General features: G+C 49.6%; 1 protein-coding gene across 1 annotated transcript in view; it reads left to right on the forward strand.

The window, feature by feature from the left end:
* The window catches only part of SELENBP1 (selenium binding protein 1), a gene marked incomplete at both ends in the record, with an annotated part of 11,144 nt that extends 4,719 nt beyond the window's left edge, over nt 1-6,425 (forward strand). The window contains 11 exons of the mRNA XM_080691604.1: nt 50-106; nt 194-306; nt 433-618; nt 1,699-1,819; nt 2,983-3,165; nt 3,408-3,586; nt 5,229-5,307; nt 5,397-5,518; nt 5,747-5,839; nt 5,949-6,067; nt 6,263-6,425. Coding sequence (XP_080547730.1) covers nt 50-106; nt 194-306; nt 433-618; nt 1,699-1,819; nt 2,983-3,165; nt 3,408-3,586; nt 5,229-5,307; nt 5,397-5,518; nt 5,747-5,839; nt 5,949-6,067; nt 6,263-6,425 — 1,415 coding nt within the window. The remainder of the gene's footprint in view (nt 1-49; nt 107-193; nt 307-432; nt 619-1,698; nt 1,820-2,982; nt 3,166-3,407; nt 3,587-5,228; nt 5,308-5,396; nt 5,519-5,746; nt 5,840-5,948; nt 6,068-6,262) is intronic.
* Nucleotides 6,426-18,824: the final 12,399 nt, after the last annotated feature.

Below are 18,824 nucleotides of genomic sequence, written 5' to 3' on the forward strand. Positions count from 1 at the left end.
GCCTCCATCCTCACAGCTGGCTCCAGCCAACACGCCCCTGTTTCCATAGCAAAGAAATGCTCGGACTGTGGCCCCGGCTACCCGACGCCCCTAGAGGCCATGAAAGGTAACTGCCCCTGGCAGGGGTGGGGGACACCCAGGGCTGCCGGACCACTCCCCCCCATACACACACTGTCTGCCCTCCACCCCCCAGGACCCCGGGAGGAGATTGTCTACCTGCCCTGTATTTACCGAAACACCAGCACCGAGGCCCCGGATTACCTGGCCACCGTGGACGTTGACCCCAAGTCTCCCCAATACAGCCAGGTGAGGCCAGCCTGGGGCACCGGGTGCGCGCCCTGGCTCCCCCCTTCCTGGTCCTCCCTGGGCAGGGTGGTGCAAGCTGCGTCCAGCGGGCATCTCCTGAGCGCCCCGGACCCGCCTCCGCCCCAGGTCATCCACCGGCTGCCCATGCCCTACCTCAAGGACGAGCTGCACCACTCGGGCTGGAACACCTGCAGCAGCTGCTTCGGGGACAGCACCAAGTCGCGCACCAAGCTGGTGCTGCCCAGTCTCATCTCCTCCCGCATCTACGTGGTGGACGTGGGCTCCAATCCCCGCGCCCCAAGGCTGCACAAGGCACGTGCCCTGCCCTGGCGGGCTGGGAGACCCCAGCACCTGCCCCCCCAACCCCCCGCGGGGAGGCGCGCAGAGTGGTCGCCCCGGGCGGCACCGGGGACCTGGTTTTACTCTGAGAGAGGCAGGGAGCCTTCTTCCCCTTCCACATCCCGTTATGAATTCAGGGCTCCCCTGGGGTGGAGCCCCCAGTCTTTCAATACTTGGGTCAGTACCCTCTTGGCGCCAGGCATTCTGTGCTGGCTGCTGGTGACACAGAATTGATCCTGGAAACCCGGTGCCCAGGCACTCACCTCTAATCCCAGTGCTTGGGAGGCTGGGACCAGGTTTGAGGCCAGCCTCGGGAACCTACTGAGACTCTCAGCGATCTAGTGAAACCCTGTTTCCAAATAAAAAAAATATAAAATAGGCCTGGGAATGTAGCCCGGAGGTAGAAGGGCTTCCAGGAACCCCAGTACCACCAAAAATAAAAAAATAAAATAAAAATAAATTTAAAAAATAAAAAAATAAAAAGAGCTAGAACGGGGCGTGGTGGTGCACGCTTGTAATCCCAGTACTTGGGAGGCTGAGACAGGAGGATCCAGGTTCGCAAACAGCCTCAGCTACTTAGCAAGGCCCTTTACAACTCAGTGAGACCCTATTTCAAACTTAAGACTAAAAAACAGGGCTGGGGGTGTAGCGAGGAGGTAGAATGCCCCTGGGTTCCATCCCCAGTGCTGGGGGAAAAACAAAACAAAACAAAACAAAACAACAACAAAAACACCAAAAAACAAAAAACCCGTGGTGTAGCTTGGAGGTAGAATAATGCCCCTAGGCTCAAGCCCTAGTTAAAAAAAAAAAAAAAAAAAAAAAAAAAAGTAGACAGGGGAGGCCATGGTTTCTGCAGGTTCCCTGACTTTTCCCATGATGCTCTCCGTAGAAGTTACCAGAATGAATCATTGCCATATCCCCACAGGGCGAGCTGGGACAATGATTTGAAGGAGAGAACAGTGTCAACCGCTAAAGCAGGGTTGGGGGTGTAGGGTCAGGGAGTGGGGACCCCCATACCCTGCAAATTCTGATGCGGCTCCCCACCCTGCTCAGGTCGTGGAGCCCCAGGAGGTCCAGGCCAAGTGCAACCTGAGCTACCTGCACACCAGCCACTGCCTGGCCAGCGGGGAGGTCATGATCAGCGCGCTGGGGGACCCCAAGGGCAACGCCAAAGGTACCTGCTGGCACTGTGTGCTCAGGGAAGCCCTGCAGCAGCGGGCACGGGGGCATGCCTGCACCCCCAGTACATGCGAGGCTGAGACAGGAGGATCGCAGGCTTCAGGCCAGCCTCAGCAACGTAGCAAGGTCCTGTTTCAAAATAAAATAGAAGTCGGGCGTGGTGGCACGTGCTTGTAATCCCTGCGCTTGGGAGGCTGAGACAGGAGGATCGTGCAGGTTAGAAGCCAGCCTCCACTGGCTTAAGAGACCCTGTTTCCAAATAAAAAATATAAAATAGGTCTGGGAGTATAGTGGTACTAGGGTTCCTGGAAACACTTCTACCTCTGGGCTACACTTCCAGACATATATATATATATATATATTTTTTTTTTTTTGAAACAGGGTCTCTTAAACCAGCACGGCTGGCTTCGAACTTACACAATCCTCCTGTCTCCAGCTCCCAAGCGCAGGGATAAAAGCGTGTGCCACCGCAACAGCAATAGGCCTTTTTTAAAATTTTTTAAATAAAAAAAAATTTTTGCGGGTCTGGGGATGGAACCCAGGGGCATTTGACCTCCGAGCTACACCCCCTGCCCCATTTTTTGTTCTTTATTTTGAAACAGGGTCTCACTGAGTTGCAGAGGGCCTCACTAAGTATCTGAGGCTGGCCGTGAACCATGATCACCCTGTCTCAGCCTCCCGAATGCTGGGATTACAAACATGCACCACCACGCCCAGCTGAAATAGACCTTTTTTTTTTTTTTTTTTTTTTTTTTTTTTGGTGGTACTGGGGTTCCTGGAAGCCCTTCTACCTCCGGGCTACACTCCCAGACCTATTTTTACATTTTTATTTGGAAACAGGGTCTCCTAAGCCAGCACGGCTGGCTTTGAACCTGCGCGATCCTCCTGTCTCTGCCTCCCAAGCGCGGGGATTACAAGCGTGCGCCACCGCGCCCGACAAAATAGACCTTTTGAACACCTGCATTTAAGGCACTGTGGAGGTTGGGAGGCTCTGGGGGTGTAGCTCAGAGGTAGAATACCGCTGGGTTCAATCTTCAGTACCACATACACCAAAAAATAAAAATTAAAAAAATCCAGCAATCTGCCTTTTGGGTTTAGCAGAGGCAATTTGCGTAGGGCGCCTCCGCGCTTCTGACACCCTTCCTCCTTTCCCCCAAGGGGGATTTGTGCTGCTGGACGGGGAGACCTTTGAGGTAAAGGGAACCTGGGAGCAGCCTGGGGGTGCTGCCCCGATGGGCTATGACTTCTGGTACCAACCCCGGCACAACGTCATGATCAGCACCGAATGGGCAGCTCCGAATGTCATGATAGACGGCTTCAACCCTGCTGACGTGGATGCGGGTGAGAACCCTCCCCGGAGGGGCGTCGGGGGCCTCGAGGGCCTCGAGCCCCAAGCCCTCTCCAAGGCTGAGGCCTCCTTTATCTCCTCATGTGGAGCTCAGTCCACCACAGACGCTTTGTATAGGGTGTGCCGAGTGCTTGAGCTGCCACGGCATCTTCTGGTCCCTGCAACCCGATTTCCAGCTTTCGGCCCTAGCCCCTGCCCCCCATCCTGAGCCCATCGCGGCCCACCCCTGCCCCAGGTCTGTACGGGAGCCACCTACACGTGTGGGACTGGCAGCGCCATGAGATCATCCAGACCCTACCTCTGAAAGACGGGCTCATTCCCCTGGAGATCCGCTTCCTGCACAACCCAGATGCTGCCCAGGGCTTTGTGGGCTGCACCCTCAGCTCCAGCATCCAGCGCTTCTACAAGAACGAGGTATCCCGGGCCTCCGGCTCCCCCTCCCAGGCTCTCCTTAGCACCTCGGCTGGGGCGTCAGTGACCGGGCCCTGGAGTTCCAGCAGCCCAGGCTCCTCCAGGAACAAAACCGAGACTGCACCCTCGGCCTTTTTTCACTCAGTGCCAGGCTAATTTATAAAGAATAGAGGTTAGCTGGTGACTAACGCTCGTAATCCCAGCATTCGGGAGGCTGAGACAGGTGGATCGCAGTTTGCTGACAGCCTCAGCTACTTAGTGAGGCCCTTTGCAACTCAGTGAAACCTTGTTTCAAAATAAAGAATACAAAATCGGGCTGGGGGTATAGCTTAGAGGTAGAATGCCCCTGGGTTTTACCTCTAGTACCGCAAAAAAATAAAATAAAATAAATAGAGGTTTAGTCTATAATCCCAGCATTTAGGAGACGGAGACAGGAGGATCACCTTAGCAAGACCCTCAGAAACTTAGTGAGATCCTGTTTCAAAATAAAAAAGGACTGGGGGTGTAGCTCAGAGGTTGAATACCCCTGGAATCGATCCCCAGGATTAAAAAAAAAAAAAAAAAAAAAAAAGCCCGGCATGGTGGCGCACGCTTGTAATCCCCGCGCTTGGGAGGCCGAGACAGGAGGATCGCGCAGGTTCGAAACAAGCCTCGCTGGCTTAAGTGACCCTGTTTCCAAATAAAAATATAAAAAAATATTGTATTCTTTATTTTGAAACAGGGTCTCACTGAGTTGCAAAGGGCCTCACTAAGTAGCTAAGGCTGTCCGCGAACCGCAATCCTGTCTCTGGGAGTGTAGCCCAGAGGTAGAAGGGTTTCCAGGAACCCCAGTACCACAAAAAAAAAAAAAAAAAAAAAAGCTACTTATTGCTGGGCCTAGTGGTGCACAACTTTAATTCCAGCTACTTGGGACACTGAGACAGGAGGATGGCTGGTTTGAGGCCAGCCTAGACAACACCCTGTCTCAAAATAAAAACAAGAAGGCTGAGGCTGTATCTCAGTGGTGTGTGCCCCTGGCTTCAATCCCCACAAAAACAAAACAGCAAAACACTATTTAGTGAGCTTCGATGCCCGGCACTGTATGGGCACTGGGATTACAGTGGTGAGACTGCCTGAGGAGGCTTTCATGGAAGCAGATCCTGGCTGTAGGAAGATCCCATATCTAGTTCATGGTACTGCCCACCTGCAAGCTCAGTACTTAGGAGGCTGAGACAGGAGGATCACAGGTTGGAGGTCAGTGTCAGCAACCACGTGAGAGCCTCGGCAACTTGTTGAAATCCTGTTTCAATCAAAAATATGGCGAAGGGTGATGGTGCATGCTTGTAATCCCAGTACTAGGGAGGTTGAGACAGGAGGATTGCAAATTTGAGGGCAGCCTCAGCAAGTAGTGAGACTCTCACCAAAGAGGGATGACGATGTTTGAAAACAAAAAATAAAAAGGATTGGGGGGGGGGTAGCTCAGAGGTAGAATACCCCCTGGGTTCAATCCCCAGTACCGCAAAAAAGGGGGCCTGGGAGTGTGGCTCAGAGGTAGAACGCCCCTGGGCTCCATCCCCAGTACCCCACACAAACACACACTCGAGCCCTGTATCTGTTCCCCCAGCCCGGCCTCTGCCTCCTAACCTCTCGTCTGTCCCCCATCTAGGGAGGCACCTGGTCAGTGGAGAAGGTGATCCAGGTCCCGCCCAAGAAGGTGAAGGGCTGGCTCCTGCCTGAGATGCCCGGTGAGTGTCCAGGGGAGAGCCCGGTGGGGAGTGCGAGCCCCCGCGGGTGGGGCGAGAGCCCTGAAGCCTCCGACCCCCCCCCCCCCCAGGCATGATCACCGACATCCTGCTGTCCCTGGACGACCGCTTCCTCTACTTCAGCAACTGGCTGCACGGGGACCTGCGCCAGTACGACGTCTCGGACCCGCAGAGGCCCCGCCTCACCGGGCAGGTGCGGAGGGGGCGGGAGCGGGACGCGGGGCGCGGGGCAGCTGGGGAGGGCGGGGGCGGGCGGAGAAGGGCCCCCAGGCGGCGGAGCATGGCGCGGCCGGGGCTGGGGGCCAGGGCCGGCCGTGGGGCCGCGCCCGAAAGGAGTGGGGGGCCTGCCCAGGCGGGCTGCTGCTCCGCCGTGACCGCCCTCTCCCCGTTGCCCTCCTCGGCCCCCGCCCCCCGCGCCCAGATCTTCCTCGGGGGCAGCATCGTCCGGGGAGGCCCGGTGCAGGTGCTGGAGGACCGCGAGCTGCAGGGCCAGCCAGCGCCCCTGGTGGTCAAGGTGAGGACTGCGCCGGGCGCCGGCTGGGGAGAGCCGAGGGGGCGGGTGGCCCTCGCAGCCCCTCCCGGGCCCTGGCCGCTCCCTTGGGGTCTGATGCCCGTCTCCCCAGGGCAAACGGGTGGCCGGAGGCCCGCAGATGATCCAGCTCAGCCTGGACGGGAGGCGTCTCTACGTCACCACGTCGCTGTACAGTGCCTGGGACAAGCAGTTCTACCCCGACCTCATCAGGTGCGAGGCGGCTCCGTCCCCTCTCCCGGCGGGTCCGCGGCCGTCCCAGGCCCCACCTGCACCTGAGCACGTCTGCAGACGCGCACCAGACTCTTCTCCCTCCCCGGGAGCCCATCCCCAAAGCTCACAAAACCTCGGGGGAGGGCGGCCACATCTTCTTGGCCCCTCTTCTTACCCCTCCCCCATTTCCTCCAGGGAAGGCTCCGTGATGCTGCAGGTCGATGTGGACACGGTAAAGGGGGGGCTGAAGCTGAACCCCAACTTCCTGGTAGACTTTGGGAAGGAGCCCCTGGGCCCAGCCCTGGCCCACGAGCTCCGCTACCCCGGGGGCGACTGCAGCTCTGACATCTGGGTCTAAGGTCCGGGGCTGGGGTCCCGCCCCTCTGCGCTCCGCCCTCCTGTTGCACGGTCCATGGCCTTGCGAGGGCGTCCGTGTCCCCCATCACAGCCCCGCTGTCACTGTGGAAACGTGTTGTGTGCCGGCTCCTTCCCAGACCACTGTTGCTTTGTTGCTGTACTTTTTTTTTACACACGCTCTTGGAAGCACCAAGAAATAAACCAGCGGACCTGCTCTCAGATCCCCTTGTCTCTGGGGGCCATGTGACTCCTATTTCCTGATACTTTTCTGTTACACCGAAAAGGGCTGAGGAAACTGGCTTTGTAGTGCAGGCCTGTAATCCCAGTGTTCGGGAGGCTGAGACAGGAAGATCAGAGGTTCACTGGCAGCCTGGGCTACTTAGTGAGACCCTGTTTCAAAATAAAAACAAAATAGCCGGTCGTGGTGGTGCACGCTTGTAATCCCAGTCAGGAGGCTGAGAGGAGAGGATCACAGGTTCAACACCAGCCTCAGCTACTTAGTGAGACCCTCTGCAACTTAGTGACACCCTGTTTAAAAATAAAGAATAGGCCGGGCGTGGTGGCCCACGCTTGTAATCCCCGCGCTTGGGAGGCAGAGACAGGAGGATCGCGGAGGTTCGAAGCCAGCCGCGCGCGCTGGCTTAGGAGACCCTGTTTCCAAATAAAAATGTAAAAATAGGTCTGGGAGTGTAGCCCGGAGGTAGAAGGGCTTCCAGGAACCCCAGTACCACCTAAATAAATAAATAAAAAAAATAAAAATAAAGAATTAAGCCAGGCGTGGTGGCACACGCTTGTAATCCCTGCACCTGGGAGGCAGAGACAGGAGGATCGCGCTGGTTTGAAGCCAGCTGCGCTGGCTTAAGAGACCCTATTTCCGAATAAAAATATAAAATAGGTCTGGGAGTATAGGAGGTAGAAGGGTTTCCAGGAACCCCAGTACCACCAAAAGAAGAAGAAGAAGAAGAAGAAGAAGAAGAAGAAGAAGAAGAAGAAGAAGAAGAAGAAGAAGAAGAAGAAGAAGAATTAAAAAATAGGGCTGGAAGTGTAGGAAGTATAGCTCGGAGGTAGGATGCCCCTGGATTCAATTTTCAGCACCATAAAAAAAGAAAGAAAAATAAAATAAAATAAAAAGAGCTGGGGGGTAGCTGGACGTGGTGGTGCACACTGGTAATCCCTGCACTCAGGAAGCTGAAACAGGAGGATAGCAGTTCATGGACAGCCTCAGCTACTTAGTGAGGCCCTTTACAACTCAGTGAGACCCTGTTTCAAAATAAAGAATAAAAAATAGGGCTGGGAGTGTATCTCGGAAGTAGAATCTCCCTGGGTTCCATCCCCAGTACCACAAAAAAATAGGGCTGGGGTGTAGCTATAGACTGCCCCTAGGTTCCAGCTCCAATACTGCAAAAAAGGGGGGCCAGGGGTGTAGCTCAGACCCTGTGTTAAACTCCCAGTAACAAAAGATCAAATAATTTTTAAGTAAGGAAGCCGGCTGTGGTGGCACATACTTGTAATCCCAGTATTTGGGAGACTGAGACAGGAGGATGGCAGGTTCAAAGGCAGTCTCAGCAATTTAGCAAGACCCTGTTTCCAAATTTAAAAAATATATATTTTTTGATCTGGGGATGTATCTTAGAGGTAGAATGCTCCTGGATTCAATACCCAGTAAAACACACACACACACACACACACACACACACACACACAGAAGGGCTAAAGAGGACACCAGGGGACCAGGGGATGTGGCAATTCATTCACACTCGTGATTCCAATATTTACTGCTCATGATGACAAATCTCATGTTTGGGTAATTGCCAAAGGAGACCAGAGGGAAGAGAATTACAGAGTTTCTATGCTTTAAAAAAATCATGCCTAGCTGGGCGTGGTGGCGCGCGCTTATAATCCCAGCATTCTGGAAGCTGTAACAGGAGGATCTCAGTTCATGGACAGCCTCAGCTACTTTACTGAGGGCCCTCCGCAACTTAGTGAGACCTTGTTTTAAACTAAAGAATAAAAAATAGGAGCCGGACGTGGTGGCGCATGCTTGTAAACCCAATATTCGGGAGGCTGAGACAGGAGGATTGTTGCGGGAGGGAAGTGTGTGCGTGGTGTGTGTGTGTGGAGAAGTAATCTCCCACCACCACCACACAGACAGACAAACAGAAAAACCGTGGATTCCTGTCCTAAGCTAAGAATAAGTATTCATCGCTTGGACAGCTGCTGAAGATTTAAAGAAGTTTATTAAAAAGATAGAGATATAGGAATAGTTACAGCCCTGTGCCCGGCTCCGGCAGCAATTCGAATAAAAATGCCAAAGAACTCCAGTTTACTGAGTGTTTTTATCCCCGCCCAAGTCCAGCAGGTCCCTTTGATTTGGAGATAATGCTACCCCTTATCTCCAGCCCCGGCTCTGCTTCTGCTATCTCTCCAGCCAGATTTATGGCCTGAGCGGGGAGGCATCTCTGTCTCCAACACAGGCTTTTACCTTTTGTCCTATCCCCCAAAATGTGTGAAGTTGTTCTTAGGAATGCAAAGACACATTTTTCTTCTGGCTCCAGCCTTCCTTCCTTTACAAATGGAAATTACAAGTCTCTTCTACCTGTTACTTAACCCTGGCTTTCTTAGTAAAGAAGATATATGATAAAGTTGGAAATCTTTCCCAATACTGATACATTAATAAATTTTAAAACCTCTTCCCACTACCAGTACAAGGATCGCGGTTCGCGGACAGCCTCAGCTACTTAGTGAGGCCCTCTGCAACTCAGTGAGACCCGGTTTCAAAATAAAGAATAAAAAAATAGGGCAGGGGGTGTAGCTCGGTCAAATACCCCTGGGTTCCACACCCCAGACCAGAAAAAAAAAATAGGGCTGGGAGCTTATCTTGGAGATAGATTGCCCCTGAGTTCCACCCCCAGTACTACAAAACAAAACAAAAACAGAGCCGAGCGGGCGTGGTGGTGCACACTTGTAATCCCTGCATTTGGGAAGCTGAGACCAGAGGATCGCACAGTCTGAAGCCAGCCTCAGCTACTTAGTGAGACCTGCTTTCAAATAAAATAGAAAATAGGTCTGGGAGTATAGCCTGGAGGTAGAAAGCCCCTGGGTTCCAACCCAAGTACCACCCAAAACAATAATAATAATAATAATAATAATAATAACAACAATATTATTATTATTATTATTATTATTATTATTATTATTATTATTATTATTGGACCAGGGGTGTAGCTCAGAGGTACAATGCTCCTGGGATCCATCCCCAGTACTGAAAAAAAAGAAAAAATCATGCTTAAGCAAGGCCTGGTGATGCAAATTTGTAATCCCAGTATTTGGGAGGCCAGTCTCAACTACTTCGTGAGGCCCTTTTCAACTTAGTGACATTCTGCTTCAAAATAAAGAATAAAAAATAGGGCTGGTGGTATAGCCTAGAGGTAGAATGCCCAGTTCCTCAAAAACAAAAACAATAAAACAAAAAAATCACATTTACCTTCATTTTTATCCTGGTCTCATCTCTCTGTCTGACTCTACCTCCCTGAAAAAGACACTTCCACAAAATAGGAAGTGTCAGCCGGGCGTGGTACCACACGCTTGTAAACCCAGTGCTTGGGAGGCTGAGACAGGAGGATCGCACAGGTTTGAGGCCAGCCTCAGCTGATTAATGAGGCTGTTAGCAACTTAGTGAGACCCTATTTCCAAATAAAGTATAAAATAGGTCTGGGAGTATAGCCCAGAGGTAGAAAGCCCCTGGGTTCCAACACCAGTACCAAAAAAAAAAAAAAAAAAAAAAAAAAAGAAGTGTCGTCCATCTGTGCCCACCCTGACCCTCCCTTGGTGGCACTCGGGGAGTCTCTGCCGGCACACCAGCATGGACTAGATGACTGAGAGCACAGCTGGAGCACAGCTGGAGCTGAAACACTCTGGCAATCAACTAGGCCTCCTGCCAGCCACCACCATGCCTGTAAGGCCCTGTGGAAGGTTCCAGAGAGTCTGCTGAGCTCGCAAACACCCCTTGGAAAGCTACCAACCTGGGCCACAGGAACAGAATCTGAGAGAGTGCCGGGAGACATTGAGCCATCGCTGGTCCTGCCAGCTGACCGGCCCATCCTGAGAGTGCTCAGCGGCAGCTCCAGGCAGCAGTGGCCTCAGGAGCATCCTGCACCGTCTGCCCCCCACATCGTCCACGCGTCTGACTGGCTCCCTGCTCTGAATGTCTGCGGTCAGCCTGACTGCCTGGTTGGCTCTCCTCTTAAAGCCACCTGACTTCCAGGAAGGCTGACAGGCTATTGTATCTGTTAAGTAAGACAATAATAATCTGTGGAATTATGTGTATAAGGGAATAGTATGATCTACCACGTCCTCTTTTGTGTATGCGTAGTGCTGGGGACTGAACCCAGGGGCATCCTACCTCTGAGCTATACCCCGCAGCCCTTTTTAGGGTTTGGGGTGTATGTGTGTGTTACTGGGGTTGATCCAGGAACATTCTACTTCCAAAGTATACCCCACCCCTATTTTATTCCTTATTTTACAACAGAGTCTCACTAAGTTTTGGAGAGCCTCACAAGTTGCTGAGGCTGGCTTCGAACCTGTGATCCTCTTCTCAGCCTCCAGAATAGTGGGATTAGAAGCGTGAGCCACCACGCCCAGCATCCCCCAGCACTCTTTAAAAAATATTTTTTTTGTCTTTGAAACAGGGTCTCAGTAAGTTGCTGAGGGTTTTGCCAAGTAGCTGAGGCTCCAACCTATATTCTCCTGTCTCAGTCTCCCAAGTACTGGGATTACAGGTAGTGCTACCACACCTGAGCCCCTCCCTGCAAACCATACACCTTTTTTGCAGTGTTGAGGATCAAATCCAGGGCCCTATACATGCAGGGCAATCACTACCACTGAACCCACACCCCTAGCCACAAATTCTCTCTCCTCCCCTCCCCCTCCTTTTCTCTCTCTCTTTTTATATTGGGATTGAACCCAGGGACATTTTATCTCATAACCCTTAATTTTTTTTGTCGGGTCTGGGATGGAACCCAGGGGCTTTCAACCTTCGAGCTATACCCCCTGCCCTATTTTTTATTCTTTTATTTTGAAACGGTGTCTCACTAAGTTGTGGAGGGCCTCACTAAATAGCCGAGGTTGTCCCTGAACCGCAATCCTCCGGTCTCAGCCTCCTGAATGCTGGAATTACAAGCATGCACCACCACACCAGGCTTGTTTTATTTTCTTAATTTTATATTATTTATTTAATTATTTTGCAGGACTGGGGATGAAACCCAGGGGCATTCTACCACCGAGCTGTTTTCTTAAGTTTGGAACAGGGTCTTGCTAAGTTGCTGTGAGTCTATATATATATATATATATATATATATATATATATTTTTTTTTTTTTTTTTTTTTTTTTTTTGGTGGTACTAGAGATGGAACCCAGCGGTGTTCTACACCCGAGCTACACCCTCAGCCCCATTTTTTTTTTTTTATTTTGAAACAGGGTCTCACTGAGTTGCAAAGAGCCTCACTAAGTAGCTGAGGCTATCCACAAATTGTGATCCTCCTGTCTCAGCCTCCCAAATGCTGGGATTACAAGCCTGCGCCACCACACCGGCTGTAGTCCTCATTTTTATTTTTTCCTGGTACTGAAAATAGAACCCAAATAGAACCCAAGGGCATTCTACCTCCGAGCTAAACCCCCAGTCCTTTTTTTTTTTTTTTTTTGCAATACTGGGAATGAAACCCAGGCCCATTTGACTTACGAGCTACAACCCCTGCCTTATTTCCTTCCTTCCTTTCCTCCTTCCTTCCTTCCTTCTTTCTTTCTATTTGCAGGTCTGGGGATGGAACCTAGGAGCATTTGACCTCCAGCTATACCCCCTGCCCTATTTTTTATTCTTTATTTTCAAATAGAGTCTCACTAAATTGCAGAGGGCCTAAGTAGCAGAGGCTGGCTGTGAACCTTCATCTTCCAGTCTCTGCCTTCCAAAGTACTGGGACCACAAACGTGTGCCAGCAGGTCTGGCTCAAGTCTTTCTAATTTTTGAAACAAGGTCTCACTGAGTTGCAAATGGCCTTGCTAAGTAGTTGAGGCTATTCACAATCTCATGATCCTCCGGTCTCCACTACCTGAATGTTGGATTACAAGCAGGCGCCAACATGACCAGCTCTAGTCCTTTTTTTTTTTTTTTTTTTTTTTTTTTGTGGGTCTGGGGATGGAACCCAGAGGCATTTGACCTCTGAGCTACACCCCCAGCCCTATTTTTTATTCTTTTATTTTGAAACAGGGGCTCACTGAGTTGCAAAGAGCCTTACTAAGTAGCTGAGGCTGTCTGCAAACCGCGATCCTCCAGTCTCAGCCTCCCGAATGCTGGGATTACAAGCGTGCGCCACCATGCCCGGCTTAGTCCTCATTTTTTAAGAACAAGCTCAACCATGATAGCAACAAAAGCCTCCACGTAGGTGGATGTGTTAGTGAGAACATGAAAATGAGTATGGAGGATACTTTTCAGAAGGGTGAGGATTTTTCCCAAAACTTGACAAGCTGTTTCTAAAACGAATCTCAAGATGTACATGCATAGTGGCCCAGTTATCAGGGCCCATGTAACAAGCCAGCTCAAAACTTGGTGCCTTAAAGCAATGACATTATTATTTTTGCTCCCAGATCTGCAGTCAGGGCTCCAGAGGACCAGCTGGCTGCTGCCCCAGCACTGTGGAGTCTTGCGATGGCTCACTCCCACGCAGGTCTGGCCATTCCAGCTGGCTGTCACTTAGAACCTCAGCTGGAGCAGTTACGGGACACCCGCACGTGGCTATTCCACGTGGCTGCTTGGCTCCCTCACGACATGGTGGCCCGGTTCCAAATCGAATGTAAGAGAGAGCGAGGAAGGAGCCGCAGTACCGTAGTCCTCTAACCTGGACCTGGGAGTCATGCAGCCTCAGGCCTACCTTCTATTCTTGGAGGCCCGCCACAGGGGCCTTCCCAGCAAGGAAGGGAACTAGACCCCTATGAGGAAGCAATAAGACTCCACAATAGTATGTGAAACCAGAAATGTCCTTGTGAGCCGGGCGTGGTGGTGCACGCTTGTAATCCCAGCATTCGGGAGGCTGAGACTGAAGGATCGCTGTTTGCAGACAGCCGCAGCTACTTAGGAGGCCCTCTGCAACTCAGTGAGGCCCTGATTCAAAATAAAGAATAGAAAATAGGATGGGGCTGTAGCCTAGAGGTAGAATGACCCTGGGTTCCATCCTCAGTACCACTAAAAGGAAAAAAAAAAAAAGCCGGGCGTGGTGGTGCACGCTTGTAATCCCCGCGCTTGGGAGGTGGAGACAGGAGGATCGCGCAGGTTCGAAGCCAGCCGTGCTGGCTTAAGAGACCCTGTTTCAAAAATATAAAATAGGTCTGGGAGTGTAGCCCGGAGGTAGAAGGGTTTCCAGGAACCCCCAGTACCACCAAAAAGAAAAAAAGAAAAAGAAATGTACTGTGGTCCTATTTTTTTTTTTTTGGAAGTACTGGGGATGGAACCCAGGGGAATTTGACCTCTGAGCAATACCCCCTGCCCTAGTTTTTATTCCTTATTTTGAAACAGGATCTCATTAAGTTGTGGAGGGGCTCACTAAGTAGCTGAAGCTGTCCTGGAACTGCAATCCTCTGGTCTCAGCCTCCTGAATGCTGGGATTACAAGCATGTGCCACCATGCCCAGCTCTGTGGTCCTATTTTAAAAATACAACTAGCCGGGCATGGTGGTTCACGCTTGTAATCCCTGCACTTGGGAGGCAGAGACAGGAGGATCACGCAGGTTCAAAGCCAGCCATGCTGGTTTAAGAGACCCTGTTTCCAAAATAAAAAAGCATAAAATAGGTCTGGGAGTATAGCCCGGAGGTAGAAGGGCTTCTAGGAACCCCAGTACCACCCCCCCAAAAAATAAAAATACAACTAGCCAGGCATGGTGGCACATGCTTATAATCCCAGCATTTGGGAAGCTGAGACCTGAGGATCACAGTTTGTGGACAGCCTCAGCTACTTAGTGAGGCCCTTTGCAATTCAGTGAGACCCTGTTTCAAAATAAAGAATAAAAACCAGGCGTGGAGGCGCACGTTTGTAATCCCAGCATTCAGGAGGCTGAGACCGGAGGATCATGGTTTGTGGACAGCCTCAGCTACTTAGTGAGACCTCTGCAATTTAGTGAGACTCGGTTTCAAAAATAAATTAATTAATTTAATTTAATTAAAAATAGGGCAGGGGGTGTAGCTCGGAGGTCGAAGTCTCCTGTGTTCCATCCCCAGACCCACAAAATAAATAAATAAATAAATAAATAAGTAAACAATAGGGCTGGGGGTAGAACATGGAGGTAGAATGCCCCTGGGTTCCATCCCCAGTATCGCAATAAATAAATAAATAAGCCTCCTGCGGGGCAGGGTCTGGAACCAGCGGGCCAGGCCCAGAGCCTGCTGAAGGGCGAGGCCCAGTCTGGAGCCAGAGAGGCCGGGCCTGGAGCCTGTTGTGCGGCAGGCCTGGAACTGGGGCCTGCTTCACAGCAAAGGGCCAGCGGGTTTCTTCAACTGTGTGGCCAGAAAGCAATGGAAGCTGCCGTGGCCTCACCTAATCTCTCAGCAGATTTCCAGACCCAAGTGACCTCTATTTAAACAAAAAAAATTGGTTGTGAGTGGATCATCCTGTCAAAGTTACTCACCTCTGGCTTTCAGGTTTTCAGTAAGTGGGAATAAGTGTGGAGAAACAGAAGCTCTAATACATTGTTGGTGGGACTGCAAGTTGGTGCAACCACTTTGGAGAACAGTACAGAAGATCCTCAGAAGAAGGAAAAGGAACTTACCATATGATCCAGCAATACCACCTCTGGGTGTCTACCAAAAAGAATGAAAATCAGAATACCAAACTAATGCATGAGCAACCATGTTCATAGCTGCACAGTTCACCATTGCCAAACTGTGGAACCAGCCAAGATGTCCTTCAACAGATGAGTGGATTTCAAAACTCTGGGATGTGTACACAATGGAATTTTGCTCAGCCATAAGGGAGAACAAAATTATGGCATTTACAGTGAAATGTCACAAAAAAATAAGAAATCGGATTTTTTTTTTTTTTTTTTTTTGGTGGTACTGTGTTCCTGGAAGCCCTTCTACCTCGGGATACAGTCCCACGGGCTACACTCCCAGACCTATTTTTTTTTTTTTTTACTTTTTTATGTGAAAACAGGGTCTCTTAAGCCAGCAAAGCTGTCTCTGAACCAGCGCGATCCTCCTGTCTCCGCCTCCCAAGCGCGGGGATTACAAGCGTGCGCCACCACGCCCAGCGCAGATGCTTTTCTTACTGTGCAAAATATTAGGGAGAAATGGGTAACAGGAAGAACTCTAGATGAAGAAGAGACCCTATAGAGGAGCAATTAAGGTGACATATCTGAGGGGATAAGAGGGAGGATAAAGGAAACTCTTTAAAGCATATGATGTACTTAAACATATCAAAGTCGTATTAAGCACATGATATCATATTAAGCACAGGATGTAGTTAAACATATCAAAGTCAATCAGGAAGCCAAGCATGGGTAGGAGGGAGGGGGAGGGAAGGGGTTAGAGATTGGGTAGGGCTGATTGAGTGATGTGTACATGTATATCTCCACAAGCTTTTCATCCCATTGAGATGTATGACTACAATGCACCAATAAAAATTTATTAAAAAATAAGCTGGGCGTGGTGGCGCACACTTGTAATCCCAGCATTTGGGAGGCTGAGACAGGAGGATCATGGTTCACGGCCAGCCTCGGCTACTTAGTGAGGACTTTTGCAACTCAGTGAGACCCTATTTCAAAATCAAGAATAAAAAATAGGGTTGGGGGTGTAGCTCAGTGGTACAATGCTCCTGGGTTCCATTCCCAGTACCGCAAAAATAAATAAATTACCCAAGCTGGCCTTGAACTTACTATCCTTCTGCCTCAAGTAATAAAACCCCTCCCAAGTAGCTGGGATTACAGTCATGCACCATTATACCCATCTCTATCCTTAATTTGATGGTAACAGTTCTATTGCTTTTCATTACTTAGTTTTTAACCACATATGTATTTTCCCATAAATAATATATGGTTAAGTTTTGTTTGACATTAAATATTTACTAACTGCCTTGCACCATATGTTTTCTTTGTTTCTGTAGTTCATTCATGTGGATGTGCGTAGCTGTAGCTTATTTCATTGATATATGATATCCTATCAAATGAATATAACATAACTCATCAGTTGATGGGTATTTGGGTTGTTTCCAGACATTTAGTGTATGTGTGGTACTTGGGATTGAACCCAAGGGTGTTCTCCTACTGAACTACATTCCTAGCCTTTTTTATTATTTTATTTTGAGACAAGGTCTAAGTTGCCCAGTCTGGTCTTGAGCCTGCTATCTTCCTGCCTCAGCATCCCAAGTGCTTGGATGACAGGCATGTTCCACTGTCCCTGGCTGAGTTGTTTCCAATTTTTGCTAATGTAAACACCAAAGCTGTAAATATTACTGCCCGTGGCTTTAGGGCACATGTGTCAGAGTAAGATGGCTGAGCTGTTCAGTATATACTGAGACAGTCACAGAAGTCAACTTCACCAGATAATATCAAAATATCTTACAAAATTTATACCAAATTATACTCTCATAGCAGTGAACTAGAGCTCCTGTCAGTCCACAACCATGCCAACCCTCAATATTGCCAAACTTTTGTTTTGCCAGTTCAGTGGGTGTGAAATGGTATCTTATTAATTTGTATTCTTTTTTTTCATTTTTTTATTATTATTTATTTATTTATTTATTTTGGTGGTACTGGGGTTCCTGGAAACCCTTCTGCCTCCGGGCTACACTCCCAGACCTATTTTATATTATTTGGAAACAGGGTCTCTTAAGCCAGCGGGGCGGGGCTGACTTCGAACCTGGAGGATCCTCCTGTCGCCACCTCCCAAGCGCAGGGATTACAAGCGTGCGCCACCACGCCCAGCTATGAACGGGAATTTAATAAAAGAAGCAGAAGCCAGATGTGGTGGCTACTATGCCCGGCTAATTTGCATTTTTTCTGATTATTATAGTAAACAATGTCTCAAGGGTTTATGAGCCATTTCTTGTGTGTGTGTGGGGGGGGGGGGACTGGGATTGAGCCCCAGGGCATTCTACCACAGAGCTACACCCCTAGTCCTATTTTTATTTTTATATTTTGCAGGTCTGGGGATGGAACCCAGGGGCATTTGACCTCTGAGATACACCCCCTGCCTTATTTTTTATTCTTTATTGTGAAACAGGGTCTCACTAAATTACGGTGGGCCTCATTAGGTAGCTGAGGCTGTCCATGAACCGTGATCCTCCGGTCTCAGCCTCCCAAATACTGGGATTACATGCATGTACCATCACTCCCAGCTTTTATTATTTTTTTTGAAACTGGGTCTAAGTTGCAGAGGCTGGCTGGGGCCTAAGTGTCTGAGGCTGGCCATGAACTTGTGGTCCTCCTGTCTCAGCCTCCCAACTAATAGTATTTCAGTTGTGCACCACCATATCTGGCTTCTGCTTCTTTTATTAAATTCCCATTCATAGCCGGGCATGGTGGCGCACGCTTTTAATCCCAGCGCTTGGGAGGCTGAGACAGGAGGATCACATAGGTTCAAAGCCAGCCTCAGCTACAGAAACTTAGTGAGACCCTGTTTTCTTTCTTTCTTTCTTTCTTTCTTTCTTTCTTTCTTTCCTTCTTTTTTTTTTTTTTTTTTTTGGTGGTACTGGGGGTGGAACCCGGAGGCTTTCTACCTCCGGGCTATACTCCCAGACCTTTTTTTATATTTTATTTGGAAACAGGGTCTCAAAGTTGCCGAGAGCCTCACTAAGTAGCTGAGGCTGGCTTCGAACCTGCATGATCCTCCTGTCTCAGCCTCCCAAACGCGGGGATTACAAGCGTGTGCCACCACGCTTGGCCAGAGACCCTGTTTTCTAATAGAGTATAAAACAGGTTTGGGAGTATAGCCCGGAGGTAGAAAGCCACTGGGTTCCACCTCCAGTACCACAAAATAAATAAATAAATAAATAAATAAATAAATAAATAAATAAATAAATAAAATTCCTGTTCCTCTGCCCATATTTTTATTTAGTTTTTTTTTAATTTGTAGGAGGTCTTTATAAATTCCAGATAGCAGTGGGTGTGGAGGGGCATGCTGAGACAGGAGGATCACGGTTCATGGACATCCTCAGTTACTTAATGAGGCCTTCCGTAATTTAGTGAGACCCTGTTTCACAACAAAGAATAAAAAATAGGGCAGGGGGTGTAGCTCAGCCTGGGCAATTAGTGAGGACGGTTCAAAATTTTAAAAAATGTAAAAGGGGGTGGAGCCTGGGGGTGGAGCTTAGAGGTAGAGTTCTCTAGGTTCAATCCCTAGAACCAAAACAAAAAAATTTTT

Source organism: Muscardinus avellanarius (genome assembly GCF_963383645.1).
Source record: "Muscardinus avellanarius genome assembly, chromosome: 3".
In the NCBI taxonomy this organism is placed as follows: Eukaryota; Metazoa; Chordata; class Mammalia; order Rodentia; family Gliridae; genus Muscardinus; species Muscardinus avellanarius.